A 22006-nucleotide genomic window follows, 5' to 3' on the forward strand; every position below is an offset into this window, starting at 1 on the left:
ACCTACTGAAACACAAAGAGCCAATAACTAACGCCTCCGCTGAGGCTTGAATTCACAACCTTCCAAATGGAAGTCCAACGACCTGTGTACCATTAAACCACATAGTTCTGGTAAAACAAGTTATCTTTTATTCCCAAAAACAAGTTATCTTTCTGATTATAAAAAATATATATACGAAGTATTTTATTAAGATAACAAATCTCTTTAAATCGCAACCATCAATGTCTTTGATTCTGCCATCTTGCACCTATTAATTCATGTGACCATCTAGCTTCTTCGAAGGTCGAATACAAACTACTCTTTTCTAGACATCATTTTAAAATCAACCGTCTAATCCCCGACTCCGTGTACATCATCATACCCATCACATTCATAAAAATTATTTTGCAAGTTGTCAATATGATAAGGTAAGTCCCAAAGGGGCGTCTTTTTATTTCATCTTGGAGTTGCTGATAGCAAATAATGTTGAAATTGAGGCCAATTTGATGATCAATCATCGGTCCGGTTGTCGCATTCTATTTATCTTATAAGTCTATTTATATATCCACAACATTGGCCATTCACAGTATTTCATCTTTCATTCTTTCAAATATCGAGCATTTAGTAATATCATCCAATTGACGCCACTCAAACCGTCACCGTGCTTGCGTTACAAGTGACTTTGTTTCCCAGGCCGGGATTTGCATCGGAGATAACTAATCACCATGGAGAGTTAAAAGACAAATACAAGTTTAGATCCAATCTGGTGGATGGATACTGCTATAGATTTGCAGTATGAAGAAAGATACTAATTTTTTTTTTTGGTTGTGTTGTAATATTGGAAGAAAGTTTTGGTCCTTTTCCCTTTTCATTAAAAGATATCCAATCATTAAAGCTCCAGCTCCACAAAATATTGTAAAAGCTTTTTGGCCTCAGAAAGTAAGAGACATGCATTTTAAACAAACTTTAATTTGAGGACCAACCAACAGACAACAGTCCACTACATTGTCATTGATAATTCTCACATTCTAGCTACGTACCTTACTCCATTACCATTGAACCCAACTACGAAGTTTTGTACTAAATTTTACTCATTAATTAGAAGCTTTAATTTTCTTTGTTCACAAAAAAACAAAATCCCTAGTCCCAGGCAAACCTACCCTTACCCAATAGATCGGGAATTTGTAGATGTCATAAATCACTGTGACTCAACGTCTCATTAAGTGGATTAGCATGACTTAGCTTGATCACGCGTCATTACCTGTGCTTACAATCTATCACCCAAAAATCTACCGAGAGAGCTATACAGGCTATCGTGAACTTTTCTTTACATTTATGCAGAGTTTTTTTTACATCTATGAGAAAATTTGCTTTGTATTTTAAATTTTATTCTTTACTTTTTTAACATGTGTTATTGTTGTGCGTAGCAAATAACCACAGGAATGGGTATCAGCGAAGAAACAGGGATATGGGTATCGGCCAATGATCTTGTAGTCTAGTGGCATGAAGTGATTCATTCAAATGGGAGGTCATGGCTCCAATCGTGCCCGACAATCCGCCGTAAAAACGAAGTACACGCTGTCGTCGTCCTCGTCTCGGTTGATGCCGGAGGGGAAGCATTGTGATCTCAGCAGGCAGGTCCACATGTACGCACACGTCACCACGAACGAGGATGGTTGTCGTGATACTTTTGACCGGCGTGAGATCACGTGAGTTTTCAGTTTTTGGATGTCGTTTTGTGTAACGATAAACGTGGCACGTGCCTTGCCGGTGACGTCGGGAAGGGGAAAGCCGTGACCGTCTTCATCAATTGGGATGAGCTTAATTTGGTTCCACATGAGAGCTTTGAGTCCTTTAGGATCTCCGATGACGCTTCTGTCCAGAAATGGCAGTTATTCATCGGAAAGTGAAAGGGATGAAGATTTGTGTCCGAGTAAAGAAAGCGCAGTCCACGCCTTCATGAACCCAAATATACTACTACCGTCTCCGGCCACATGGTGGTAGGCGATTCCGACGCAAATTCCGGCTTCTGGAAATAGTGTCACTTTGACAGCAAACATACCACTTCGAACTGACGGTAACGTGGGAATAAGGGGATAAAATTCGTTACAGTTTCTTGCATGGTTTGACGATAAACCATCAAAACGGCCGCTATTATCGTCCGACACGGCGAAGACAAGAGGAACGCCGTCACCTTCTACGTATAGAATTTCAGGCGGGGTGGAATAGTTGGAAGGAACGGCCAACTTGGCTGCTAGGAGAGGGTAATATTGGAGGGCAATGGAGAAGGAAGTTTTGAGATGGGGAATGATAGTATCTTTGAAGTGTGTTCTTGAGACGGGGTGTTGGTAGAAGATAAGGCGGTGCACGGGGGAGACATGCAATCATTGTAGATCAAAGAACGCAAGAGGAAGAGAAAACCCGGCGACTTTTCCGGGCGGCGGCGCTACTGAGGATTGCTCAACCACGGCGGCGTAAGTGGGTGGAGATGATTGAGCCATATGGTTGATGGAGGTGAATATATTACTCCCTGCTATAACGATTCTAGGCGGTCGATCTTCTGATTTGTGTGGAATTGGGATGCGTATTATATATAGTGATAAGGCTTTGCCGACTCCAAATTAAAATATCTACTATCGTTAATTGTCATCCACACAATTCCTTTTGATGTGTGGGGTTTTCTCCAACTACCTCGCAGCTAAAGCAATATGGAAAGTGCTGACCTACTCTCTTTGAACGGAGCCCGGTGAATGGCCAAATTCAGTATCGAGTGATTAGGAGATTATTAGACAAAGATATGAAGATTAAAGTCTAATATTTTGCCTCTCCAAAATGTGGTCGAATAAGAAACTAATGTCACACATTTGCTAATAGCTGGTAATCAATACTTGATCCTAACATATTTGGATTTGATTATTCAAGATTGAGTGTGAAATTGCAGGGTTTACCTACTCTCTTTGAACGGAAACAGGTGAATGGCCAAATCCAGTATCGGATTATTAGGAGATTATTAGACAGAGACATGAATGTTAAAGTCTAATATTTTGCCTTTCCAAAATATGGTCGAATAAGAAATTAATGTCACACATTTACTAATAGCTGGTAATCAATACTTGATCCTAACATATTTGGATTTGATTATTCAAGATTGAGTGTGAAATTGCAGTGTTTAATATCTCTATTGTATGTGTACATTTTACGTAATTAAAGACGTTGGGTATTATTTTCAAAAAAAAAAAAAAAAAAAAAAAAAGACGTTGGGTACTAAAGCAATTAGAATTGCAGAATATAGAAAAAAAAAAATACTTGGTGATTGATTTGGAACCCACAAATGATACAACAAAGGGTTTATGGGAATTAATTGGCTGATGAGATTTTGGAGTTTTCAACTTTCATGCACACACGAGTCCCGCCACGTAAACTGTCACGGTAAGAAATCACATATTTACCTATATAAAAGAAAAAAAAAACTTTGTGAGTAAATTATTGAAATTTGTACATTTTTAATTTATTGATGAATTTTAGTTGATAAAACACTAAAATATAATCTCTCATTCTTTCAAATATTCCATCTCTCATTCTTTCAAATATCAAGCATCTCGCAATATCATCCAATTGATGCCACCCAAACCGTCACCGTGCTTGCGTTACAAGTGACTTTGTTTCCCGAAGCCGGGATTTGCATCGGAGTTAACTAATCACCATGGAGAGTTAAAAGACAAATACAAGTTTAGATCCAATCTGGTTGATGGATACTGCTATAGATTTGCAGTATGAAGAAAGATACTACGAAGTAATTTTTTTTTTTTTTTTGGTTGTGTTGTAATATTGGAAGAAAGTTTTGGTCCTTTTCCCTTTTCATTAAAAGATATCCAATCATTAAAGCTCCAGCTCGACAAAATCTTGTAAAACGGTTTTTGGCCTCAGAAATTAAGAGACATTTAAAAGAAACTTTAACCGGGCGTTTGGTTGGAGGGGGGAATTATGTGGAAAATGAATTGTAATTCCATGGGAGTTGAATTACTAGGAATAAAGTGGGAATTTAAATTCCAGTGTTTGGTTGACAGAAATAGAATTACTGGGAATTTCAATTTCAATGTTTGGTATACATAAGAATTGAAAGGGAATAATAAGTAGTATAAAGTTAAAAATGTCCATTATTGTTGTTAGACATTTATTTTAAGTTAAAAAAGGAAGGGGTAATTTTGACTCATCACTATCTTTTTTTCCCAGGAATTAAAATCCCAGGGGGGACATGAGATTTTAATTCCATGAAAATAGGGGAATTGCAATTCCCTCCAACCAAACTACGAAATTTAATGACCTTTGGAATTAGGTGAGAATTAACTGGGAAGAAAATTTAAAATCCCTCAAACCAAACGCCTTGTAATTTGAGGACCAACCAACAGACAACAGTCCACTAGATTGACATTGATTCTCACATTCTAGCCACGTACCTTACTCCATTACCATTGAACCCAACTACGAAGTTTTGTACTAAATTTTACTCATTAATTACAAGCTTTTCTTTGTTCACAAAAAAAACAAAATCCCAACTCCCAGGTAAACCTACCCTTACCCAATAGAATTCGGTAGATATGATAAATCACTGTGATTCAACGTCACATTAAGTGGGTTAGCATGACTTAGCTTGATCACACGTCATTGCCTGATGTGTCTATAATTTATCACCCAAAAACTTACCGAAAGAGCTATACAGTCTATTGCGAACTTTTCTTTACATTAATGCAGAGTTTTTCTTTACATCTATGAGAAAATTTGCTTTGTATTTTAAATTTTATTCTTTTCTTTTTTAACATATGTGTTATTGTTGTGCGTAGCAAATAACCACAGGAATGGGTATCAGCGAAGAAACAAGAATATGGGTGATGGATATATTGGAAATGGCCCAATAATAATAGAGACCCGGGATCCAGGATGTATAACACGAGCAGCCCAAGAAGACTCTCAAGCCCGGAGCCGCCAAAGAGCCGAGAATGATGGGCCTTGACTTAGTCTCACGGCCCACCGCATGGGCTTGGACTTATTCCTACGGCCCACCGCATGGGCCTTAACTTAGTCTTTTGGCCCATCGTGCAATTAGCGAGTTAGTTAGGGTTATTTTGTATAAATAGGCATGTGTTTGTCCTATTAAGGGGACACCTTCTATCTTGTCTTGATCTTCTACTATAATAGTTTTACACCTGTTGTAATCGGCTTATCAATTCACTAATCAATACAAAATTGTCTCCGCGATATACATTTATTTCGCCATTATTTTACCCTGGCTATCCATTTATTATTTCATTTATTTATAGGATTTAATAACTCGGACCTCCGGGTTAATTAAATCCATCAATGGGTATCCACCAATGACCTTGTAGTCTAGTGGTACTGATACTGCTAATTATACGTAAGCAATATGAAATAAGCCGAGACCGAATAAAGCAAGTAAATGTCTTTATTGATCACGGTAAAGGCCCTAAGTACAATCTACTTGGTTGCACTGAGTACCGACTGACTGCGGTCGGGATTCTCTAACAACAACCTATCGATCGTCCAAAAGTCCCTTACACTGTAGCTACTGTGGGTATTTATAGCCGCTGTGCCGGGGACAGGATTCCAGCCGTTCGGCATGTCCTCCACGTAGCCACCACGTGTCATCCTCCCGGGTGCCCTGCCTGTCGATGTAGAGAGTCGCCACGTGCCCTTCGTCAGCTCTCTCGCCAAAGGGCTACCGCTCGGTGATCGACAGGATCAGTTCGGGCAATTCCCGGTCGGACCCCGACCGGGTTCTTCACAAGGAGCCCGACCTGTTACCTGCAAAGACAAAGAGAAAAGGACGAAGGCATCTCGGTCGTGGTGAAGCTGTGTCGGTCGGGATATTCCCTACCAGGTACGAAGTGACTTCTTCAGACGGAAGGTTATAGCTTCGATCTTAGTGCGAGTGTATTGACTATTTATGTTTCGTTAAGTTAAAAGTAATTATGAACAAATTATTATATTATAACAGAATCAGTACTACTCATAAAAAAAGTCTTGACATTATTAAAAAATGAAAAATATTATATATACTTTCATTTCTTACTCCCAATTTATACTTTCTCTTACAAATTCTTGATGTTAACACATTTCTTGGGACCCATGAAAATATCACATCTTTATTTGACATATATCAGAGAGTAAAAATGAAAGTAGAATTTGACAATACACGTGTAAGAACTCTTAAAAAATTGAAGCCAAATAAATTAAAGGGATAAAGCTTGAAGGCCCTCCTCGAAAAGCGTCTTAAGAAGATGCATTTTGGCCGCAGGTACAGACACACCAACCTCAATATCCAAGGATTCCTTAGCACACCCAACATAGATTGCTCCTGAATAATCTATGGAAGTAGTCTCTATCTTCTTAGGCTTTCCCCACCCAAAATCCATTTTATAATAGTCAAGTCTGGGAGACCCAGCGACACTCAGGATTCGTTCAAAACTCACTGTACCGAAGAAACTATTCCAGTCTTCGGCTCCTCTAAGGACTCCCTCCTCGCACTCCAACTGCCGGTGAATGGCCTCCCCGATCGCCTCAGCCGCCGCTGCAACTCCTTCCTCCGCCGCAAGCTGTCCAGCCTTTGCGCGTACTATGCAGGGCACGAGACAGTTTCCGAAGTAATTCGCCGGCAACGGAGTGTCCAAACGTGCCCGACAATCCGCCGCACAAAGGAAGTACACGGTGTCGTCGTCCTCGTCTCGGTTGATGCCGGAGGGGAAGCATTGTGATCTCAGCAGGCAGGTCCACATGTACGCACACGTCACTACGAACGAGGATGGTTGTCGTGCTACTTTTGACCGGCGTGAGATCACGTGAGTTTTCAGTTTTTGGATGTCGTTTTGTGTAACGACAAACGTGGCACGTGCCTTGCCGGTGACGTCGGGAAGGGGAGCGCCGTGACCGTCTTCATCAATTGGGATGTGCTTAATTTGGCTCCACATGAGAGCTTTGAGTCCTTTAGGATCTCCGACGACGCTTCTGTCCAGAAATGGCAGATATTCATCGGAAAGTGAAAGGGATGAAGATTTGTGTCCGAGTAAAGAAAGCGCAGTCCACGCCTTCATGAACCCAAATATACTACTACCGTCTCCGACCACATGGTGGTAGGCAATTCCGACGCAAATTCCGGCTTCTGGAAATAGTGTCACTTTGACAGCAAACATACCACGTCGAACTGACGGTAACGTGGGAATAAGGGGATAAAATTCCTTACTGTTTCTTGCATGGTTTGACGATAAACAATCAAAACGGCCGCTATTATCGTCCGACACGGCGAAGACAAGAGGAACGCCGTCACCGTCACCATATACAAATTCAGGCGGGGTGGAATAGTCGGTAGGAACGGCCAACTTGGCTGCTAGGAGAGGGTAATATTGGAGGGCAATGGAGAGGGAAGTTTTGAGATGGGGAATGATAGTATCTTTGAAGTGTGTTCTTGAGACGGCGTGTTGGTAGAAGATAAGGCGGTGCACGGGGGAGCCATGCAACCATTTTAGATCAAAGAACGCAAGAGGAAGAGAAAACCCGGCGACTTTTCCGGGCGGCGGCGCTACTGAGGATTGCTCAACCACGGCGGCGTAAGTGGGTGGAGATGATTGGGCCATGTGGTTGATGGAGGTGAATATATTACTCTATAACGTTTCTAGGCGGTCCATCTTCTGATTTGTGTGGAATTGGGGTGCCCTATTATATAGTGACAAGGCTTTGCCGACTCCAAATTAAAATATCTACTATCCTCATTCGTCATCCACACAATTCCTTTAGATGTGTGGGGTTTTCTCCAAGTACCTCGCAGCTAATATAACCTAAAGCAATATGGAAAGTGCTAACCTAAGTGGCTCCCACATCTCCGTCCGACAGAGTCACATTATGGCAGGTGAGACTTAATCCTTAGTAAATTTTTTTATAACTTTAACCTACATAATCAGTTGAGCTGCCCTTGCGGGCGAGATTAGGAGATTATTATATAAAGGCATGAAGGTCAAAATTTAGCATTTTGCATCTCCAAAATGTGACCGAATAAGAAATTAATGTCATAATAGCTGGTAATTAATGCTTGATCCTAACATATTTGGATTTGATTATTCAAGATTGAGTGTGAAATTGCAGTGTTTAATATCTCTATTGTATGTGTACATTTTACGTAATTAAAGACGTTGGGTACTATTTTCAAAAAAAAAAAAAAAAAAAAAGGCGTTGGGTACTAAAGCAATTAGAATTGCAGAATATAGAAAAAAAAAATAAAAATACTTGGTGATTGATTTGAAACCCACAAATGATACAACAGCTTAGTATATGGGAATTAATTGGCTGATGAGATTTTGGAGTTTTCAACTTTCATGCACACAACATATGGTTTATTGAGGTCCGGCAAGTAAACTATCACGGTAAAAAATCACATATTTACCTAAAAAAAATTTTGTGAGTAAATTATTGAAATTTGTATATTTTTAGTTTATTGATGAATTTTAGTTGATAAAACACTAAAATATAATCTATAATTATTTAAAACATTTTGTTACACCCTCATTAGACTTCTGATATATTCTCTTTCTTCTCTATCTTTAATTTTCTTCTTTCTAAAAGGCAAAATCACAAAAACAAAAATGTCATTTAACTAGGTATAGCTAAGGTCCTCTCGCTCTCATTCTAAGTATGATATCACTATCAACTAGTATCAAGTACTACTAACATGGAAGTGTCTCGACTGAATAACAAAGAGAGGGGAAGCAAATAAAAAGTGAAAGTAACACTTTCCCTTGAATTACAAGGTGAATGCCCCATCCACATTAAACATCTAAAATGGAAATTACTTCTTTTTTTGTTTTTGTTTTGTTTTGTTTTTTGCTTTTTTAATAGTTTATGAGTAAACTTAGCTTGTGATGTGAATCAGATAAATTTTGACTCATGTGTAATAGTGCTCACAAACACATAGGATAAGTGAATTGCACTAAGAAAATTTGGTGTCACATGATCGATTGAAAGAGTGTATACATTAAATTGCTTTTAACTCTTATTTCAAATGTATATATTACAACTCCACACTCAATAAAAACTCTTTGTTCTAGTCAGTGTCTCATTGGTCAAGATTCAATGAAACTTTGAAAAAGTTTTGAACAACAATTTCAGATTTCATGTTGCAATTAATTTTCAAATTTCAATTCCCTAGCTAGTTCTTAATCAAAACTAGTATTTCTTGTTGCTCTCTTTACATTTTCTTTCTTTCAATTGTGATTGCAATGTCTCTTGTAGTCTTGTTTCAATTGATGCTTTCAGTTACATTTCAATCCATGCTTAGCTAGATTCAATTAGGGATTAGATTAAGTCATATTTTGTGATGATGACTTGATGGGGTGTGAACCCCGGGCCCAAAAGCCTGGGAAAGAGAAAGGAAGCCCAAGGAAGTAAGAAGAAGTCCAAAGAAGCACAAGGAATAAAGAGCGGCCCAAGAAAAGGAAGAGGCCAGGCCCGAAAGAAGGAAAGCCTGGGAGAGGCATGAACTGAGTCGAGAAGTCGGTCCGACCCCGAGGTCGGAGAGAGGACTCGGTCGGCGCAGAGAGCAAAGAGCCATTGGAGGCATTTAAGGGGGCGTTAAAGAGCCCAGTCAAAGAGCCGTTGGGAGGCCTAGTAACGGCAGCCCAATGGCCCTAAAGAATAACTAATAATTAACCGGCTAATTAAGGCCTTAAATATATGTTTTAAATCCAATTCAAGGGAGGTCTACTATAAAATTAAAGGCCCCTCCGAAGTTGTAAAAGGGGCCGGGTCCATGCCAAGAGAATAGATATTGCATTCACTAAAAATTGCTCATTCTCATTCCCTTTTATTTTTGAAAGGTGAATCCACCAACTAAGGTTGTGTTGGACCTCCCTGGGCCCAAAAACCCTAAAACCAACAACTCATCAAGTTGTGAGCTTGATGGTTTGTATTGATTTGGTATGATTGTGGCCAAATTATGCAAGAGGTACATGGAAAATGTATTGTCACTATGAGAATAGATTAATTTTTTTTTTTGGTGTCAACCACACATTGTGGTCCGGGTCTTTCTCTGTCCGTGTAACGGTCCAGGTCCACCCGGTTCGCTCCAAGAGGCACAGAAGCTGGCTCAAAGGGGATCGTCACTTGTGTGAATAGATTAATACCATAGACACAACTCTCACTAATTTAACTCATCTTTGAAAAAAGGAGATTGGAATGAAATTCAAACACATATTTGATAAAATGCTCCAATAACCTTAAAAGTCACCATGAGAGTGGGACTTAAAGCTAATTGAGAGTCGAATGACCAGACTGGCATTTGTCATGCTTTATTTACCGTCTGAAGACACTAGAGAAACTTAATCGTCAACTAAGCCATTGATTATTACAAAATTGAAGCCAAATAAATTAAAGGGATAAAGCTTGAAGACCCTCATCGAAAAGCGTTTTAAGAAGGTGCATTTTGGGCACAGGTACAGACACACCAACCTCAATATCCAAGGATTCCTTAGCACACCCAACATAGATTGCTCCTGAATAATCTATGGAAGTAGTCTCTATCTTCTTAGGCTTTCCCCACCCAAAATCCATTTTATAATAGTCAAGTCTGGGAGACCCAGTGACACTCAGGATTCGTTCAAAACTCACTGTACCGAAGAAACTCATCCAGTCTTCGGCTCCTCTAAGGATTCCCTCCTCGCACTCCAACTGCCGGTGAATGGCCTCCCCGATCGCCTCAGCCGCCGCAGCAAGGCCGCCTTCCTCCGCCGCAAGCTGTCCAGCCTTTGCGCCTGCTATGCAGGGCACGAGGCAGTTCCCGAAGTAATTCGCCGGCAACGGAGTGTCCAAACGTGCCCGACAATCCGCCGCACAAAGGAAGTACACGGTGTCGTCATCCTCCTCTCGGTTGATGCTGGAGGCGAAGCATTGTGATCTCAGCAGGCAGGTCCACATGTACGCACACGTCACCACGAACGAGGACGGTTGTCGTGCTACTTTTGACCGGCGTGAGATCACGTGAGTTTTCAGTTTTTGGATATTGTTTTGAGAAACGATAAACGTGGCACGTGCCTTGCCGGTGACGTCGGGAAGGGGAACGCCGTCACCGTCTTCATCAATTGGGATGTGCTTCATTTGGTTCCACTCGAGAGCTTTTAGTCCTTTAGGATCTCCGATGACGCTTCTGTCCAGAAATGGCAGATATTCATCGGAAAGTGAAAGGGATGAAGATTTGTGTCCGAGTAAAGAAAGCGCAGTCCACGCCTTCATGAACCCAAATATACTACTACCGTCTCCGACCACATGGTGGTTGGCGATTCCGACGCAAATTCCGGCTTCTGGAAATAGTGTCACTTTGACAGCAAACATACCACGTCGAACTGACGGTAACGTGGGAATAAGGGGATAAAATTCGTTACAGTTTCTTGCATGGTTTGACGATAAACCATCAAAACGGCCGCTATTATCGTCCGACACGGCGAAGACAAGAGGAACGCCGTCACCTTCTACGTATAGAATTTCAGGCGGGGTGGAATAGTCGGAAGGAACGGCCAACTTGGCTGCTAGGAGAGGGTAATATTGGAGGGCAATGGAGAGGGAAGTTTTGAGATGGGGAATGATAGTATCTTTGAAGTGTGTTCTTGAGACGGCGTGTTGGTAGAAGATAAGGCGGTGCACGGGGGAGCCATGCAACCATTTTAGATCAAAGAACGCAAGAGGAAGAGAAAACCCGGCGACTTTTCCGGGCGGCGGCGCTACTGAGGATTGCTCAACCACGGCGGCGTAAGTGGGTGGTGATGATGATTGAGCCATGTGATTGAGGGAGGTGAATATATTACTCCCTGCTATAACGTTTCTAGGCGGTCGATCTTCTGATTTGTGTGGAATTAATTGGGATGCCTATCTATCCTAATCTATCCTAACAATAATAAAGCGAATTACATATTGGTGAAATTCCGGCCCAACAAATTTTACTTTTTATTATTTTTTTTTTCCTTGCATTTGCGACTTTGCGTGCAAGAAACCTCCTGACAACATTTTAAAATTTTACTTCTAAAAAATTATTATAGTTGAAACTAGTCTTTCTTGTTGCTTTCTTTACATTTTCTTTCTTTCAATTTAATGAAATGATGAACTTGGATGCAATGTTGTCCCGATACATTTCCTAATTTAATTAAGATAATTAAATTAAATTAAGGGATAAAGTTGGTTGGAGATTTATTCTCTACCCTCACCACTATAAATAGTGGTTTCATTTTCAAGAATGGGAGCTTTGGAAATCTGCATACCGAAACTCTACCGAAATCTCGCCTGGATATCGTCTGGAACACGCAACTGCGTATACTGCGCTGAGGAACACGTCGTTTGAACACCGGAAGCCCTTCTTTGAAGATCAAGCTGCATATTAGCCCTTCATTGAGGACCAAGCTACTAACTCCGAAGGCCCTTCAGCAAGGAACTACTTCTAGTTCGGCATACTCCCGAACTCGGCATACTTCCAGTTCGGCACACTCCCGAACTCGGCATACTTCCAGTTCGGCACACTCCCGAACTCGGCATACTTTCAGTTCGACATACTCCCGAACTCAACATACTTCCAACAAGGAACTCCTTCAAGTTCAGCATACTCTGAACTCGGCACACTTCCAATTTGGCATATTCCGGATTTGGCACACTTCCAATAGGCATACTTCTAGTAGAGAATCAGAGGACTTCTCCTATACAGAGATTGTACCCCTTCCCGTTTGATATATACTTGATACTACTTGTAACCGATACTTTGAATTTTGAATATATATAATTCAAGTTTTTCGCATTTACATATTTTGGCACGCACCGTGGGACAGCTCTGCCTCTCATCTCTCTACTACTAATATACCTCTACCTGCGCATCAAATGGCGTCGAACAATCCTATGTTTAGGAAGACCTATGCCCAAGCTACCAAGTCCAAGTCTACGCCTGTAGCTAGCTCTGACACTACCCAGAAAACGCAAGGTCCGCTGACCAGGAACCGCGCAAAGCATTTGGGGGTCCAAGTGCCTGAACCTCAGTCCATGGCACGACGAGTGGTTCAAAGGCTCGACAATGCCCCTACCACCTCAAAGGCAACTGTTCATGCTGGAAGTCCGCCCCCTCCCAAGGGAGCTACCGATGGAGGTAGTCCAACTTCCATGCAAGGGAACGCTAGTAGCGGGAGCACTTCCCCCGCAACTCCGCCACATCCATTATGGAAGGCTGCATCCGAGTGGTCGCATGTCTACAATGTCATGCCGGCCATGACGACAAACACAGAGTCAGCGAAGGAACAATTAGCTTGAATTGCTAAGTCTCTGGAAAGAATGGATGTCGCCCTCCAAAATCAAGAGAAACGGCTTGACACCCTCGATGATAGGGTAGGAAGCATCATGGAGGGACAAAGAAGCCGTGCTTCAGGAAAGCAACCTGAAGGGTAAGAAGAGGTTGGTCAGCAATCACCACCACCTCCTGTTAGCAATGCGGCAGGAGAAACTGCTTCTCACTTACCCGCAACTGAGAAATCTATACCAGTCACTGAAGGCATGATACCGGTGGATCAGTTGAAAGACTACATAATGGGGGCTATCAAAGGCAAGTTGGATGACAGCCAGCCTTCATATTCCTATGCTAAGCCCTACACATAAAGAATTGAGAAGTTGAAAATGCCTTACGGTTATCAACCTCCTAAGTTTCAGCAATTTGATGGTAAAGGAAATCCCCGACAGCACATTGCCCACTTTGTGGAAACACAATGATGCAGGGACTTATAACGATCTATTGGTAAAGCAGTTTGTCCGTTCATTAAAGGAAACTGCGTTTGATTGGTACACTGACCTCGCACCCGGCTGCATTGACAGTTGGCATGATATGGAACGTGAGTTCTTAACCCGTTTCTATAGCACGGGGAGAACAGTTAGCTTCTTGGAACTCACTACCACTCACCAATGGAAGGGCGAACGCGCCGGTGCCTACATTGAAAGATGGAGGGAACTATGCCTGAATTGCAAAGAAAGAATATCTCAAAGTTCTGCAATTGAGATGTGCATCCAAGGCATGCACTTTGAACTCTCCTATATCTTGCAAGTGATTAAGCTAAAGACCTTTGAAGAGTTGTCCAGTCGTGCTCACGACATGGAGTTGAGCATCGAAGCTAGCGGAGGGCTCAACATATTAAACTTGCCTAGCTCCTCCAAGGCTACTGGGAAACAAGAAGTCAAAAAAAGTAAATAAACCATTTCCAAAGCAAGAAAAAAAGGAAGTGATGAATGTGAAAGTTACTCCAATGACAGTCTTCACTAAGACAACTGAAAGGCCTAGGCCAAGAACATTTTCTGGCCCGTCAAGGGGAGGTAGGAGGCCAACAATTGAAGAAAGGCAGGAGAAGACTTATCCTTTCATGGATTCCGATGTATCTCCCATGTTTGATGAGCTACTCAAACTTAGACTCATTGAGTTGCCGGAAATGAAACGTCCTGATGAAGTGATTGTAGCAAAAATAAGATGTGAGCTCGGGTGTGTTATATCGTCCTCAGGGGATTGGGAGATATGGCACGCAATATGCAATCACAATAAACTAGGCACTAGTATAAAGAAATTAACAAGAAGCTAAGTAAACTACAAGATTAAGGAAATGATAAGATTAACACATATACACAAAGATAAACACAAAATAAAGAAATAGGACTCAAGCTAGGGAGCATTATCATCTAGATGCTTTAACAACCTAAGGGATTAAGGAGAACAAGTAACCAAGGAATCAAGCTGGATTGCACGTAGGTATCCTAGTCTACGAACCATTCTCATGATTAATAAACAAGGATTAGAACAATGAATTGTCCCACTTTCGTGGTGAATCAATTCCAAGTCCATCAAGCACACAAAGCATCTAAAGCCTTCAATTTCCCATATTTTCGTAGGAAGAAATCGGGTCTATGCAATGGGTGGCTTGGATTCATCACCCAACTCTCGTTGAGGCAAGGAATCCTCCAAAAACAAGCTAATGAATGTGTACATCAAACATTAACAAGATATAAATACAAAACCTTCACAAACACATGAACCCTAGGTTGGAGTTCTTCAACCCCCCCCCCCCCCCCCTTTTTTTTTGGCAATAATCACAAATCAAGCATCAAGATAGATAATACAACCCTAACTCAAGTCCATAAACTAAATACTCATGATTAAATAGCATAAAGAACACAAAAACATAAGTGTAAAGCATAAACATTGCAAGATATAGTGATAAAAGGGTGAAGAAGCTTCTCTATTGAAAATGGATGGTGGAATCTTGAAATGTTGGAATCCAAGCATCAAATCCAAGATTACAAGCTTCAAAAGTGTTAAGAAACATAAATCTAAGCGTATTCTAACCTAAAAATATGAAGGAGAATGAAAGAGAGTGTCTAGGGTTCTAACAAGAGTCAAAACCCAGTAGAAATAACCAAAAATCGTGCATAAATAAAGCAAAGTGCAGGTGACACGGCCAGGGACATCTGGCCGTGTCCAAAAAAGCAGTGCACACTGGAATGCACAGAAATTACACGGCCACTGACACGGCCGTGCACTTGGCCGTGTCTTTTGGCCTTCATAAAGCCAGAATTTGGAACTATGGTCTTCATGAAAGTTGTATCCCTTCGAGTCTTCTTTCCAATGATGCAAGAATCACTTCATTTGGACATTCCTAGACCGAGATATGGTCCAAAAACCAAACAGTGGTCAGTTTTGGATTGTACGTTTTGAACTTCAACTTCAAGGACAATTTTGACCCTCGTGGCTTCCTTTTTAGGCTTTGATGTATTTATAGGAATTGTATCCCTTTGAGTTATCTTTCCAATGGAACAAGAATCACTTAATTTGGATACTTCTAGACCGAGATATGGCCCGAAAACAGAACAGTGACCAATCCATGCAAGAATTTCAGCTTGTTGACACTTGTTCCACTTTTGCCTTGGTTTAATTTGTCCATATGATCAACACCATTGAAAACATCACTCTTTGGTTCCTTTGGAAGTGTTGCATCCATCTCCTTAGCTTCACCTTGGCTCCCCTTGACTCCAGATGCATCCAACATGATCTAAAATCCTTCATTTCTATTCAAAGATAATGAATTGTGGATAATGGATCAAATGAGCAAAATAAAGATCATTTTGAACAACATTGTTACACTTCATAAGCAAAACAAGGCTAAATATGGGATAGACATGAGGTATAAATATGAACCATTATGCATTTATCATGAAGCTACAAGGGTGGATGACCCAAATTATTGCAAGTATCACCGTCTTCCCGGTCACCCGATTGAGAAATGTTTCATCTTCAAAGATAAAGTAATGGCACTGGCCAGGGATGGAAAAATTGAGCTTGCTGATGCTAATGCAAGCTCAAATCAAATCTCAATTACACTCGGACGGTTCGCTCCACTGTGTACTGAAAAGGAAGATGGGAAGCAACAGAAACATCCACTCCCCTTCATTGTTAAGCATGCTGCTGGTCAAAGTTCGGAACCACGGAAAAATGATAACACATCTGAAGGAAAATGGGTGATTATCACTCATAGAAAGAAGAAAGTTGAGCCTGGGAGATATCCTAAGCACACAGCGAGAAGTTGGGTTGAGAAAACCTCAACTAGTGGCCATGCCCGCAGACCAAAGACAAAGGGGCATGTCAAGCAACCACGAGCACCAATTCCTTTGGCTCAATATATGCCAAAAGGATTTTATCTTCAAGGGGCAGACACTGCTAGCTCCTGCCTAAATACAAATGACAAGCCAGAAGATGGAGGGGAATGTTCATCTTCCAAAACACATCGAGGATGAGGAAGTGCTAATGCATAAGGCTACTTCCTACTCCACAGAAATTACCTTCAAGAATGGAGACTTGTTACTTGGGGGCACGCTACACAATCGCCCACTATTTGTTGAAGGCTATACTCGTGGGCAAAAACTCAAAAGAATTATGGTTGATCAAGGCTCAGCTGTCAACATCTGTTGAGATTAACAAGAACAAGAAAAATAAAAATAATGGCAAAAAGGGAAGAAGACAAGATTTACGCGGTTCGGCAATGTGCTTACACCCACGGGAGTGAAACAATTCTTATATTCATAGTGATGGTAATGGTGGTGACACAACCCTTAAGGATACAACCACTATATTTATAGGCATATGATCCCTGAGCAAAGGGTCTACCCGTTTCACTCCTACTCCTAGTATGAGACAAACTCATATTCCTAATCCATATATTAGACAAACTCAATAATCTCCACCCTGACGTATATGTTCTTTAGGAGAAAAGATAACCCAACAAATCTCCACCTTGGCGAATATGCTCTTTAAGAGAAAAGACTTATCTCACCATCTCCACCTTCACATATATGCCATTTAGGAGAAAAGACTATCTCCACCTTAGCGAATATGCTCTTAAGGAGAAAAAAAAAATAACTCAACAAATCTCCACCTTGGAAAATATGTCCTTTAGGAGAAAAGACGTATCTCACCATCTATACCTTCACAATTATGCCCCTTAGGAGAAAAAGACTTATCTCACATATACACATGGGTAGGAACAACCATGCTCATCCCAACTAGACAGCCACATGCATACGCAGCATCAAACGTTACCCAGTGCATGTACACGAATTGCTTTGTTCCAAGCCATTCGCCCCTCAGCCGTCTACCTGTTATACCGCCACGACTCATGCTAACTGTCTCGTTCAGCTGACCTCCTGCATCCGGCTCATACCAGGTCCATGTCCCCTCCTGGTATCCACGCTGCCTCAACACAACAGCGCCCCTGCAAAGTCACACTAAACCCGTGTGCCTTGCCCAATGCTCCACTAACCAGCAATTGCCACTGGTCAGCAACATGCACCACGCAGCATCAAACGTTTCCCCGTGCATGTTCACGAACTGCTTCGTCCTGAAGTGTCCGCCCATACCAGCCGTGACTCATGCCAAGCCCGGCCCATACCAGGTCCATGTCTCATGACAAGCCCCAACCCATACCAGCCGTAACTCATGCCAATCCCGACCCATACCAGTGTCTTACTGGCCCATACCAACCGTGACTCGTGACAAGCCCGACCCATACATGTGCCATACTGGCCAATACCAGGTCCGCGACCCCTCCTAGTATCCGCGCTGCCCAACACTACAACGCCCCTCACCACCTTCTCATCTAGCATATAGAAACTCCCAACAAGTCCAAACAATGTTCGAACTTGTTACTAGTTACCGCTAGAACATCACATTCACTATAATAAGAGTCATCAGCATGTATCACGTCCGTAGATTCCTGCTTCTTCAATTCCTTCCAATCAGGATTTGCTGGATTTTCCGCTCTCAAGGTTTTCAGAAGGCCCTGATATGCCAACAAATCCTTTACCCTAGACCACCATAACCCAAAATTCCCTATACCATCAAACTTTGATACCTTAAATTTTATAATTGAACGGACCATCTCAACAGTGCTCTGATACCAATTTGTTGAGATTAACAAGAACAAAAACAATAATAATGGCAAAAATGGTTAAGAAAGACAAGATTTACGTGGTTCGGCAAAGTGCCTACATGCACAGGAGTGAAACAATTCTTATATTCATAGTGATGGTGATAGTAATGACATAACCCCTTAGGGATACAACCAATATATTTATAGGCATCTAATCCATGTACAAAGAATCTATCTGTTTCAGTCATACTCTTAATATGAGACAAACTTATATTCCTAATCCATATATGAGACAAACTCAACAGAAACATAATCGTCAACTAAGCGGTTGATTATTACAAAATTGAAGCCAAATAAATTAAAGGGATAAAGCTTGAAGACCCTCATCGAAAAGCGTTTTAAGAAGGTGCATTTTGGGCACAGGTACAGACACACCAACCTCAATATCCAAGGATTCCTTAGCACACCCAACATAGATTGTTCCTGAATAATCTATGGAAGTAGTCTCTATCTTCTTAGGCTTTCCCCACCCAAAATCCAATCTATAATAGTCAAGTCTGGGAGAGCCAGCGACACCGAGGATTCGTTCAGAACTCACAGTACCGAAGAAACTCATCCAGTTTTCGGCTCCTCCAAGGACTCCCTCCTCGCCACGCAACTGCCGGTGAATGGCCTCCCCGATCGCCTCAGCCGCCGCTGCAAGGCCGCCCTCCGCCGCAAGCTGTCCAGCCTTTGCGCTTGCAATGCAGGGCACGAGGCAGTTCCCGAAGTAATTCGCCGGTAATGGAGTGTCAAAACGTGCCCGGCAATCCGCCGCACAAAGGAAGTACACGGTGTCGTCATCCTCGTCTCGGTTGATGCTGGAGGCGAAGCATTGTGATCTCAGCAGGCAGGTCCACATGTACGCACACGTCACCACGAACGAGGACGGTTGCCGTGCTACTTTTGACCGGCGGCGTGAGATCACGTGAGTTTTCAGTTTTTGGATATTGTTTTGAGAAACGATAAACGTGGCACGTGCCTTGCTGGTGACGTCGGGAAGGGGAACGCCGTCACCGTCTTCATCAATTGGGATGTGCTTCATTTGGTTCCACTCGAGAGCTTTTAGTCCTTTAGGATCTCCGATGACGCTTCTGTCCAGAAATGGCAGATATTCATCGGAAAGTGAAAGGGATGAAGATTTGTGTCCGAGTAAAGAAAGCGCAGTCCACGCCTTCATGAACCCAAATATACTACTTCTGTCTCCGACCACATGGTGGTTGGCGATTCCGACGCAAATTCCGGCTTCTGGAAATAGTGTCACTTTGACAGCAAACATACCACTACGAACTGACGGTAACGTGGGATTAAGGGGATAAAATTCATTACAGTTTCTTGCATGGTTTGACGATAAACCATCAAAACGGCCGCTATTATCGTCCGACACGGCGAAGACAAGAGGAACGCCGTCACCTTCTACGTATAGAATTTCAGGCGGGGTGGAATAGTCGGAAGGAACGGCCAACTTGGCTGCTAGGAGAGGGTAATATTGGAGGGCAATGGAGAAGGAAGTTTTGAGATGGGGAATGATAGTATCTTTGAAGTGTGTTCTTGAGACGGGGTGTTGGTAGAAGATAAGGCGGTGCACGGGGAAGGCATACATCCAATTTAGATCTAAGAATGCTAGAGGAAGAGAAAACCCGGCAACTTTTCCGGGCGGCGGCGCTACTGAGGATTGCTCAACCACGGCGGCGTAAGTGGGTGGTGATGATGATTGAGCCATGTGATTGATGGAGGTGAATATATTACTCCCTGCTATAACGTTTCTAGGCGGTCGATCTTCTGATTTGTGGAATTAATTGGGATGCCTATCTATTATATATAGTGGCAAAGATTTGCGGACTCCAAATTAAACTGTGTTACTATCATCATTAATTGCCATTCACCCGTCAAGTAGCGTTATGCTGTGCAACCGTGTGCACAATATATGATACACACGGTTACAAAAACAACGTCGTTTTAACGTTCGACGATTATAAAAAGAAAATTCAATTTTGATTGTCGTTAACGGTGTTATGTTGTGCATAATTTGGACTATATAGTTTATTCATTCTGGATACATAGTTCATTCATTCTAGATATATATTTAATTCATTCCGGATATATAGTTCATTCTTTCTGGATATATAATTCAAATTATGCACAACATAACGCCGTTAACAGCAATCGAAACTGATTTTTTTTTTTTTTTTAAAGTCAGACGCGTCATTTTTAATCAAAACGACGCCGTTTTCGCAATCGGTTTCGATTGCAAACGGTTGCACGGCATAATTTGCGACGCCTAAAATGTGTGGGGTTTCTCCAACTACCTCGTAGTCCATGATGCCTAAAGCAATATAATACGGAAAGTCCTGATTTAAGAGACAAGTGAATGACCAAATTAGAAGATTATTCAACAGAGATCTTAAGGTCAAAGTTTAGTATTCTATCACCAGAAAATGTAATAGTATATGAAAATGATAAACGTTGTATCCTAATATACTTGGATTTCATTATTTCAGATTGAGTATGAAATTGCTGTGTTTAAATCTCTCTATTTTATGTGTAAATTTTACTTAATTAAAGACGTTGGGTACTAAAGTAATTAGAATTGCAGAATATAGAAAAAAAAAAAAAAAAACTTGGTGATGATGATTTGAAACCCACAAATGATACAATAGACGGTTTATGGAAATTGGCCGAGATTTTGGAGTTTTTAACTTTCACACAACATATGGTTTATTGAGTCCGGCAAGTAAACTATCACTGTAAGAAATCATACATTTACAATTTACCTAAAAAAATTTGTGAGTAAATTATTGAAATTCATAAATTTTTAATTTATCAATTGATTTTAGTTGATAAAACACTAAAATATAATCTAAATATTGGTTTTTTTTTTTTTTTTGAAATACTCATGATTGTTGACAAAGTAATATATGTTTGATACTTTCAAGAATACTTTTAGTCCTGAGAATCTAAGGGCCCACTATCGAGGTTCATCCGTTCGATACTTTCGAGTGTATTTTCAACCCTGAGAATCTAAGGGTCCACCACCGGAGTTCGAACTATGACCATCCATTTGGACAGGAATCCGGAATGCCATCACACTACATTTTGATACACACTCATTATTAGACTTCTAATATATTCCCTTTCTTCTCGATATCACCCCCCGCGGGTTTTCTTAAGCTAAACATTGATGCTGCTCTTAATCCAAGCATGGGAAGATTGGGCTTTGGCTCGATTCTTCGCGATCATCATGGGTCCTTCATCGCTGCCTCTAACTTCTCCAAAATCGGCTACTGCTCCCCTAAAGAAGCCGAGGCCATCGCAGTTCGTGAAGCCCTCTCATGGCTAAAGCAGCAAAACTTCTCCAAAGTCCTTGTTGAAACTGATGCTCTTTCTGTGGTTCAAGGTCTACATGCTGATAATCATACTTCCTCTTTTGATCTTGTTTTACTTGACATTAAAGATTTACTAAGTCTTTTAGACGATGTTACAATCTCGTTTGTTAAACGCTCTGC

At 41.4% G+C, this 22006-nt stretch overlaps 2 protein-coding genes across 2 annotated transcripts; both read right to left on the bottom strand.

The window, feature by feature from the left end:
- Nucleotides 1-6035: 6035 nt before the first annotated feature.
- On the bottom strand, nt 6036-20267 carry LOC109156135 (malonyl-coenzyme:anthocyanin 5-O-glucoside-6'''-O-malonyltransferase-like). Its single transcript, XM_019303980.1, has 2 exons — nt 20245-20267; nt 6036-7646 (listed from the first exon to the last, which is right to left on the bottom strand). Exon 2 carries the CDS (start codon nt 7623-7625, stop codon nt 6228-6230), a length of 1398 nt encoding a protein of 465 aa, XP_019159525.1. The 5' UTR covers nt 7626-7646; nt 20245-20267; the 3' UTR covers nt 6036-6227.
- On the bottom strand, nt 18774-20278 carry LOC109156134 (malonyl-coenzyme:anthocyanin 5-O-glucoside-6'''-O-malonyltransferase-like). The gene has a single exon (XM_019303979.1). The coding sequence runs from the start codon at nt 20221-20223 to the stop codon at nt 18820-18822; it is 1404 nt and encodes a 467-aa protein (XP_019159524.1). The 5' UTR covers nt 20224-20278; the 3' UTR covers nt 18774-18819.
- Nucleotides 20279-22006: the final 1728 nt, after the last annotated feature.

Source organism: Ipomoea nil, unplaced genomic scaffold (assembly GCF_001879475.1).
Source record: "Ipomoea nil cultivar Tokyo-kokei standard unplaced genomic scaffold, Asagao_1.1 scaffold2704, whole genome shotgun sequence".
Classification (NCBI taxonomy): Eukaryota; Viridiplantae; Streptophyta; class Magnoliopsida; order Solanales; family Convolvulaceae; genus Ipomoea; species Ipomoea nil.